Source organism: Macadamia integrifolia, chromosome 10 (assembly GCF_013358625.1).
Source record: "Macadamia integrifolia cultivar HAES 741 chromosome 10, SCU_Mint_v3, whole genome shotgun sequence".
In the NCBI taxonomy this organism is placed as follows: Eukaryota; Viridiplantae; Streptophyta; class Magnoliopsida; order Proteales; family Proteaceae; genus Macadamia; species Macadamia integrifolia.
In genome coordinates this window covers 12,007,175-12,017,386 of record NC_056566.1, presented here as the reverse complement: position 1 = coordinate 12,017,386, position 10,212 = coordinate 12,007,175, and the positions used below count along the sequence as shown (strand labels likewise).

At 37.2% G+C, this 10,212-nt stretch overlaps 1 protein-coding gene across 1 annotated transcript; it reads right to left on the bottom strand.

Annotated features, from left to right (window-relative positions):
- Nucleotides 1-6,704: 6,704 nt before the first annotated feature.
- LOC122091002 (transcription factor bHLH68-like) lies at nucleotides 6,705-9,887 on the bottom strand. Its single transcript, XM_042660803.1, has 9 exons — nucleotides 9,460-9,887; nucleotides 8,964-9,261; nucleotides 8,758-8,832; nucleotides 8,413-8,478; nucleotides 8,141-8,206; nucleotides 7,921-7,977; nucleotides 7,685-7,729; nucleotides 7,388-7,432; nucleotides 6,705-7,138 (listed from the first exon to the last, which is right to left on the bottom strand). Exons 1-9 carry the CDS (start codon nucleotides 9,684-9,686, stop codon nucleotides 7,001-7,003), a joined length of 1,017 nt encoding a protein of 338 aa, XP_042516737.1. The 5' UTR covers nucleotides 9,687-9,887; the 3' UTR covers nucleotides 6,705-7,000.
- Between the last annotated feature and the right edge of the window lie 325 nt (nucleotides 9,888-10,212).

Genomic DNA, 10,212 nt, shown 5'->3' with positions numbered 1-10,212 from the left:
AGGGTATCCAAGCTTTTGACCTAACCAATCCCACGGGTTTATAATGACCCCACAACCGCATAGACTAGGTCATATCAAATTTATTCAAATAAGAGAACTCGACCACGGCTTTCTATGAACTTCTAAGCAGTGAGAAAGGAGAGGTGGAGGAGGTCTCTTTTGATTGGTCCACTTACTAAATAAGGGAGAGCCTTGAACTTATTGTAGGGGAAGACCATGTGATGTAGTCAGCATTTTCCAGATAAATTGAAATTCCATTTCCCAGTGAAGTTGTAACCTGGGCCATGTATGTAGTTCACGGTTTCGGCATGGGCAACGGTTCTGGTACTGGTATTGGTCACCGGTGATACCGATACATATTACTTGTATCAGGCCGTTCCATTTGATACGGGATCATAACACTCATTTTCAACCAAAGAATGGATGTTCGTGTTGTATTGAACGATCCAAACCAAAACAAATCGGCCGATACAATTAATTTGATACCAGTATCTAAAACCGTGCCTCGACCCATGGTTGCATTAAAAGGGGTTTCAGGAACCCACTTATGATAAATAACAAAGAAGGCGTGCCATGCACACTTTTAGTATATAATGTTGGCACCCGGTCACCGCCAATACTGATACATATATATCTCGGTATCAGTCCAATATGGAATAAAAAATCTACTTTTTATAACTAGAGACTCTAGGATCCATAGCCGATCCATCGATACCATATTATTCTAATAATGGTATAGGGCATGGCCGATACAATACCGATACCTAAATCCCTGGTGTCATGTGTAATACATATTACTTTCATGGGCCAAATTGAAATATTACAGGTTGCACTGGGCCTAATTAATCTGTGGTCCAGGACAAGCCAAGCCCATTTTCACTCTATGGAAACAGACTACAGAGCCCAGAGGATGGCCATCTTACTCTCTCTCTCTCTCTTTTTTTTTTAACGATGGGTATCCGGGCCTTTGGCTTGATTAGTCTCATGGACCCATACTGTCCTTACAACTGCATTGATCGGGTTATACTAGGGTTGAATGAGAATCATTCAACTTTCACCGAAAATAGTGAAAAGCACTAAAGACCCCCGTGTGAGTGACCCCAAGGAAGTAAGAGGAGTCGAACTCAGAACTACACGCTTCCTAAGGCGAAGATCCCTTGCCAACTCGGCTACCCCTTGGAGTTGACTGGATTTGCTTGGTGGTCAATGTACAAGTGACCCAAATGAGAATTCCCATCCTCATGTGACAGGCAGCTTGGCTAGTCTATGAGTTTACCATACCATAGTTATGGGTCATTTGTATTATGTCTGTTTGTGTTATGGTTTGTCTGAGTGTGGTGGTTTAGTTATGTTTTGTGCCTTACCTGATTAGTTTGTTGAACAATACCTGCACTGTCACCCCAAAAATTCCCTCCACCCAATGGGAATTCTGAGCTCTTAGCTGAGGTTGCCTTTCCATTAGGATGACTCCTTTGGGCTTGTCATGTTCTGATGTATGGATCTTACTGAGCTTCCTCTCTTGGACAAAGGGACCCTCTAGCCTTTAATTCAAGCGAAGAGTTCTAGAGTGAAAATGGAGAGCTTCGGAGTTTTCCATAGGCGGGGAGAGTTGCACATTCACAGATTCCACTTGGCAACAACCGGATTTCTTAATCTTACGGCTCAGGCTTTTAGCACACCGAACTAAGTCTCAGACCAATTAACTCAATGAACCAAACCTTCCACACCCCCCCCCCCCTTTTTTTTTTTCTTGGGTTTAGGGAGGGTGTTTTCTAGGGCATCAAAATCTGGACTGAATCAAATCGATCCTTATTGGATTGATTTTGGATTGAGGTATGATGAGACAGACTGAAAACCAAATCAAACTGAACCGACCAATAATCAAACTGAATGAAATCGACAGAAAAACAAGTGATTATGAGTTTATAAATAGGTAAATTGATTATCATTTTTGACAATATTAGTGGGAATGTTTTTTGTTATAAGGGGAATTGTTACAAATCAATGAAAATGAGGTTATGAATAGGGAAATTGATTTGTAAATTGTAACAATTCTTCCATTGATCTCCTTGCTCACTATACAAAATTAGTTGGATAGTTAAATGAATGATTTGATAGTAGGGTTCATTTTGTGATTTCAATATTAGTTATTTTCTTAGTAATTAGTTGTCCAATGGTTTCAATATTAGTTATCTTTCTCTTACAATGATAAACCATGATTTTGTTACAAATTTAAATTGTTTTCGCCAAATCTTTCCTCACTACAGGTTTTGAATGTAAGATTTCTTATGGTTCAAGCTTGCAAACAAATTGATCTCAACCGGTATTAACCTAATATTAAAAAACCAAAATAAATTGAAACCGACAAAAAATCAAAATTCCTTAACGCATTGGTTTTGATCTCCCTCATTCCAATACTGAAACCGAGCCAAACTGACTGTCTGACACCCCTAGTGTTTCCTGTCAATAGCGGAAGTTGAGCATACAAGGGCCAACAGAATAGAGAAATCATTTCATGGAGAGAAAGAGAGCTATACGGGAGGCTATGCCATGCTCAATGGAAGATATTTCCTTACTTTGCCGATGAGTAATCTCCTAGGTTACACCAAGGTTTCATCAACAAATTAAGACTCATATAGTCAAGGAAGAGGAAGAGAATGTCAGCATAAGTCCCACATTGTCAGGTTATAAGAGGGCGTAAGAAAGGTTCCCCACACTATTGATATCTAATAAAAAATAAATAAAAACAAAAAGCATTATATACACAATGATCTCGTTCTCTTCACCCACAGTGAACCTGCAACTTTAGGTATTTGGGTGTGACTTCCAAAACAGAAAGATAATTATGGATTCCAGACCACCAACCCTTAGGTGTAAGATTTATATATGGTTAGATGATGACAACTCTCCCACCGCCACTAATAGTGTATGAAAAAGCGTTTATACAACAAAAAAGACAAATGCCATCACTTAACCATACAGGAAACGTAAACTATAATTTCCACTGCGTAAATGGCTTTCTATTACCATCTTTGGGGTTACATTTCATACCCTTTTCCTTTTGAAAAATCAAATGGAGGTCTTACTCTATTAACTAGTAATTAATGACCTTTTTTCATTTGGGATGAGAAGAAAAGAAGGAACGGGAAAGATAGAACCACTACACATCAACTATAGCAACAATAATTTCTATTGTTTATGGTCATTTCTATCTTCAATCTTTTATATTTTTCATGATATTTATACTGTTTAAAAAATTTAGCTCTGTAGAGTTTTGTTAGAAAACATATAAGTTATGTATATTTAGCTCACTCAGTAGCTGTGAGAGCACGCATAGATAAAACTCACAACTAATTTATCGCACTCTGATTGCTGATAGTCTTATTTTATAGTAGTTATTTATTATTAATTTTTTTTTTTTAAAACAATGGATAGCTAGGGGTGTCAATTACAGGTCCGGTCTGCCAGCCCGAACAGTTTAAAGTCGAACCGACTAATAAATGCAGCTCGATACATTAATTAATAAGTCGTTCTTAGTGCAACGGTGTTATCCTACAATGCTCAACTGGGACGACCGATTAATAGTCCAACTCAGCCCAACATGTTTAAAACTTGCTTAAAGCTTATTTAATAAGCCCAACACGTTTAAAGCCCGCTTAAAGCTTTTTTATTAAGCCCAACATGTTTAAAGCCTGATTATAGTATCATTAATCTGTCTAAACCCCGACTAAGGCCTGTTTAGTTCGACTAAAGACAATACTCAGGTGACCACATATATTAAGGTGTAAAATGAAGAAATTATGATATTAAGTAATTGTATGAAATTGAAATGGAAGTTTAAGAGTCTAGGGAATCTTAAATCGCAAAAGAGTTATCCATGAATCTTAACTAACAAAAGAATTAATCTAATTGTAAAGAAAATTTATGAACATTAGAAAACATTAATGTTCCAAAAAATGCCCATTAATCAAGGGCATGCTTAATAGCACATCATTCAAGTTAGAGAGAGAGAGAGAGAGAGAGAGAGAGAGAGAGAGAGAGATGTGAATTACTAGTTATCGGTGTCATCCCTTTATCAAGTATCAACATTTAATTGAAGTTATAAATGGAAGCTCTACCAAAAAATAAAAATAAAAAAAAAAAGCAACCCCACTTGTGCAATAACCTAGAAGTGGAAATTTTCAGGTTAGCCCACCAAATTTGTGCAAATCTGTTGTTCAACCTAACCCAAATATAAGAAGGCTATTATTGGGTTTCCATTAGAGGAGTTAAATAATCAATTAAAGGTAGACCTTAAATGCCTATAGGAGAAACAGTGAAAAAAGAAATAAAAGCTTAGAACTTGTGACATATAAGTTCTTAACTAGAATTGATTAGCGGAAGAGGATAGAGGATCTATGTATGTAGCGAAGTATTATTTGAAAAAACAATTTTCAAATAATTGTAGTTTAGGTGGTACTAATTAATGAGGAGAATTTCTATGGTACAATACAAACAATAAAGAAATGATCATCCTTGCCACTATGGCATTTCCCTAGGCAAGGATAATCTTGGCTTCGTCTGCGTACGCTCTTTGTTGGAATGGGATTGAGATGGCGGACCATCTATTTTTTTCAAGGAAAAAATTTAGTTGTTACTCGGGTTGGAGTCAAGTAATTCTGTAATTGCAACCCCTGCTGATAGCCAAAGAAAAGAAATAATTCACTTTCCCCTACCGTTCACAAACATCCAACATCCTCTTTAAGTTATAGTATTTTTCAAAATGCCCTTTAAGATTTCATTTCTTTCAATGCTCCCTCCCTATTTCTATTTGAGAAAGAATCAGGTGTAAATGCTGGGTCAACCCGCGAATTATTCAAGGCCTTGAGTTGGAATGGAGTTGGGTCATTTACTCATTTCTGCTATGATTATATTGGTAATGTACGATGTTCAGTATGGGAACAATTTTGAAAGATGATGCATGGGCAAGTCGAAGACGTATCAATAAATATGGGATTCCATTGCATTTGAGATCATAGGTAAACTTATGGCAGAGCGGATCAGATTCTCCTCCAAGAACCATTCTTATAAGGGATTGATCCAAAAATTCACCCAAAGTTACATTTATGTGTAACAGTTCCAACCAAAATTGATCCATGATTAAACTTAGGCAGGTCCATTCCTATGGTTTAATAGTTGCTAGTTGGAGCATTCCTATTTCCCTTTTCAGTGTAATTCCTCACCCTTATAGCTGGCTGGTTGAATTGGAATTCAATGGTTTAAAGTCGCGTTTCAGTATAATAGAGATGAGAAATACTTTGGACAACATTGGGAGACGAGCTTTCTTATATGTTAATGTGATTTTCACCTTGTCTTTCTCCCACAGCTTTGTGCTACTAAAAGAAAATTATGTTGATTTCATCAACATGACATCATGGGTGTGTCATGTACTCATGTGGGTCATGTGTTGCCATTTCAACTGTCCAACTTGACATCATATCATGGGTATAAGTCATGCCATGTATAGATCCATTCCACCGTCCAAAGACTCCAGAGGACTGACCATTGAAGACTACTGTTAAAAAAAGAAAAGAAGAAAGTTTCAAGGACTCTCTCCAGTCTCCAGTCTCCAGTCTTGAACTACTTCATTTTCTATTCCTTATATTGACCTTTCATGCTTGGAAGAGAAAACCGCAGAATTTGAATTTGATGAGTTAACTCTTAAGTGAAAACAACAATTCAAATGCAAAAGAAGTTAAAGAGCCAGTTGATTAAGTGCGTGGAGTGGACTCGAAGAGTGACTTATTGAAAAATACTTGTTGTTGGTGATGATGGTCTACAGTCTACACACCCAGTTCTAAGGAATGCTCTTCTCACCATAACTGAATTCATGGCTGTAACTATCAACATATATCACCTTACGCTACTGTCCAACAACGTAAAGTACTTCATCTCTCTCTCTCTCTCTCTCTGTGGTGTGGGTCTTTTGAGCTTGAAAACGTACTAGACATTCGTTACTGAACATATCTATGTCCTCTAAAGTACAACCCAACGCAGACTTAGCTTGACCAACTTAAGAACTGGCGTGCTACACACCCCTATTTTACAATTTCCCCCCCCCCCATCTTTAGAGTGGTTTTTATTTGTATATTTTTGTCTTTGCCTGAGGTTTTCTGGTGATGACAATGCCAAAGGTGGTTCCTTATGGGAAAGTTGTTTGATTTTTTGTTTATTACCCATAGATATGCCATGCCTGATGTGAAACTTAAGGCTCTTCTATGTTTTTTCTTTATTTTTTAATCTTTTTTATTTTTTTATTTTATGGATTTCTCATCTTGGTATGTCTAGACATTAATTATGTATTTTTTTTCTCATATTCTTTGATATGCTTTTGGGGATCTCCCCCTCCAAAAAAAAAAAAAAAAAAAAAAAAAAAAAAAACCCATTGTGATTGTATCTGGACTCTACTGTTAAGCTTCAGAAACAATTGAAATTACATTAGAGAATAGAGAAGGCTCATGAGGTTCAAATTTTCATTACACTTTATCCCATAAATTGATGATAATTTAATCTTACAAACTCAAGCTTTATGCTCTTCCCTCTGAAGCTCATTTCTGCATATGCTAGCCATAGTTAGTACGGACTTCTTAAAGATGTTTAAATTAAGATAGCTCCCATACGTAGTACTTTTTTTTTTTTTTTTTTTTTAAATTAAAGAAAATAGGTTCAAAACAGTGAAAAGAATGGGATTTAAGATAGTTATCCATACTACTAGAATTACATATACAGAAAGGCACTGTACCATTAAGGAAGAAAACAAACAAACCTCTAGCTTGCTATCTTAATTTCTTAAATGTAGGGATTCTTGAGACCCCAAGTGATAGCTATCAGTAGTGCACCTATTAATTTTCCATCTAAAATGCATAGCATCATGAGCAATCAGCCTTATATTTTTAGCAGATTGACTGCTCGTGATGTTATATCATTTTATCATGAACCCTGAAGGATTGCTCCACACTACCTATCGGAATCCACTGCCACCGAACGTCGGAGCCCAATAATCAGCCCCATTGTCGCTCCCCACATGTAGTGTGCATGACACAGGAACAAGGCACAACCCTCTACTCCTCAAGTCCTTCTTGGCTTCATTTTCACCATTCTAGAATTTTTCAGAAACAAATCATATTAAGTCTTTCATCCCAACAAGGAAAATTGGATAAAAAAGATGAAGATGAAGACTAATGCATCTTAATTAAAAGGGTCTAAATCCTCTCCCCACTTGATGACCTATTCACATGAGATCCCATCTCCATGGGGTATCAAACATTTATTGCTCTGACTTGTGGTTCAGATATCCCCTGGGCTGTGGGACTAAAAAAAAAAAAAAATAACCCATTTAAGTTAATACCTGTTCAGGAGCTCCACTTCCTTTCATGCAGGGATCATTCAGCAACTACACAAATAGTAATAAAAAAGTACCATTAGCATAAAAGTAGTGTAACTAGTATTTACCAGTGTTTTCTGTTCTAATCTCAATAATCTTTCCAAGTAATTTGACTAAGATTGAAATCTGTAAAGCTGAGAACCTTGTTATCATTTAATACTTCTTTTAGGAAGGGAAATTATTAATTAGTAGCTTTTCAGTTGCAAGCCTGCTCTCTACTTTGCTTTTAAGGAGGTAATGGATCCAATAAAGCATACATACCTGACCAGGGTCTTCAGGAAATATACAATTCCTTTCTCCTTGAACCTGAAAAGATACCTTCCTCATTAACAGTTGAGGATTAACTAATGATAATAGAGTAAAGGAAACATGGTTACCAATCACCCACACATAAGTTTGGATGAACCTTGTACACATGTACATGACATGCATGAGAGAGAGAGAGAGAGAGAGGGGGAGATCTTGCTTTGGGAAATGTGGTTTGCACAGTTACTTACAGAGAGTTGTTTCCTCATGTTTCCTGATCTACTATCCAAGTAAGGGGAGCTGAGAGCCTGCATTCAAGAGGAGTAAGGGATGGAATTTATTTAAAAACTTGAGCATACAGATTTCAATAACTAAAGATGTGAAAGGAACATGGAGCAATGCAACTTTAACTGCGTGCATCTCACTGATTCCTTGTTTTTTTGCAAATTTTAAAGGAGTAAGAAACATCACCTCAATTTGACCCTGAAGGAATCTGATGTATCCAATGGCTTCTAACAAGACAGAAGCTGTGTCAGTCTGCAAAAGAAAAAAAACCATCACAACCCAAGTCATCTGCAGGCCTTCTTTAATGCTAAAAAAGAGAACCAGAACGAAAAGAGAGTTTTCAACTGTACAAAGAGATGATCTTTATGGGTTTCACTATTAAAAACTATATATGTGTTATTCCTTGTGTTCAGACTTTTAGGTTAAGTGATTCAGAAGTGTAATGTTTAATAACACACCTTTCCAAATGGGGAAACTAGCTGGTGGAGTGCTGTTATTCTGTCACCTAGTTTCTCCTTCCTCACCTGATGAAAAAAAGAAAAATAATTAATGAGAATTACAATCCCTAGAGAATTTTTTGGCAAACAAGAACAGCCACCCAAGCTTTATTTGGTCTCTATTATTTTTCATTCTTGTGATGGATGAGAGAATCAAACATGCAAGAGAAATAGACAAGCAAGAAACAGCCATCACTCATCATGCATCACAGAGAGAGAGAGAGAGAGAGAGAGAGAGAGAGAGAGAGAGAGAGAGAGAGAGAGAGAGAGAGAGAGAGAGAGAGCAGCTGATGTTTGTGAAGTTACCTTGAAGGTAGATTGGCTTGAAGAGGGCTGAACCCTAGCCTTCTTAAATGCCCCACCAGTGGCTGTGCTGTTACACTTTACCCAAAAAAAAAAAAAAAGGAAAAAATTGATGTAATTCGAATCAGTGTCTGTAAATTTGGAACTTGAACTAAAACCAATATTCTTGTTTCAATAAATCTCTTCTTTTTTTTTTGCTGGGTGTTCACCTCAGATGAATGATCTGGTTGGTGATGCCTTTCATTTCCCTTCTTGTTAGAAAAATCCAACATGTTACCGCTGAAACTGGTAATACAAGATCTGGGAGTGCTGTTATTCTGTCCCCTTGCCTGCAATTCGTCATTCCTGTGACTGTATACATAATCACTTTCGGAAGCCTCTTGCTTCACATCAACGGCAGGAGCATTACTTGGTGACAGAAACAATACTTGGTCCTCCCAATTATCCAACCTTTTAGACTGTAATTGATTCAGATCAGCCCTATCTTCTTCTCCAACCAATCCACCCCTGGAAAACAATCAACAAAAACCTCTGATCTTAAATTTCTTTTATTAGAAACCCATCCCAAGAAGAAACATAAAACTCTAAAATTCCTATAACAAGATTGTTTAGGGAAAAAAAAAAGTAGTAAAGGAAGAGAGAGAGAGAGAGAGAGAGAGAGAGAGAGAGAGAGAGAGAGAGAGAGAGAGAGAGAGAGAGAGTTACAGAAGTAGTTGGCTCCACGACTCTGGAAGCTCTTGGTTATCATGGCAAGAGGTTAGAGGCAGTGAGGAAAATGGTGGTGCGTACTGTGGGAAGAAGGAGGAAGAAGGCAAGAGAGGATGAGAGGGTTGTTGAGCTGGTGGGCGCATGTTATTAATATTGTTCCACCAGTTAGGGTTTCCGGCCATCAATTGTTGCACTACTGAGCTCTGCAAGACACTTCGATTCATGCCTCAAAATCCTCCTCTCTCTCTCTCTCTCTCTCTCTCTCTCTCTCTCTTTGATTTTCTCCCTTTTCTTGCTTTGAGCTCTCAAACAAGCCTAGGTAGAAAGTTCTGAGGGGTTTGGATTTCCTTCTCTGAATGAGGTTGAAGAAGCCAAGTCCCTGAAGTCCTGTTTGAAGAATTCTCATATGTCATATGGGGCTAAAGAACTTTGTATATCTATTTTTCTCCTCGCTTTATTGATTTTTTTTTTTTTTATTTCTTCTTTCTTTTTAAATGTTTTCTGTTTTCTTTCTTTCTTTCTGCTTTTGCTTTATCACAAAGTGGGGCAGAAAAGGTGTGGCAGTGTTTCCAGACCAAAAAGATTTGTAGGGGTTTAGTTTCTTAATTTGTGTTGGTGTTTGGCTTAGGGACCTTAGTTATAATCTTTGCCTTTTTATGTTATTTCAGTTCAATAATACTCTTCACATCAGAAAATAATATAACCCTTTTCTCCATAATACTCTACCAAACAAAAGTTCTTGTAACACAA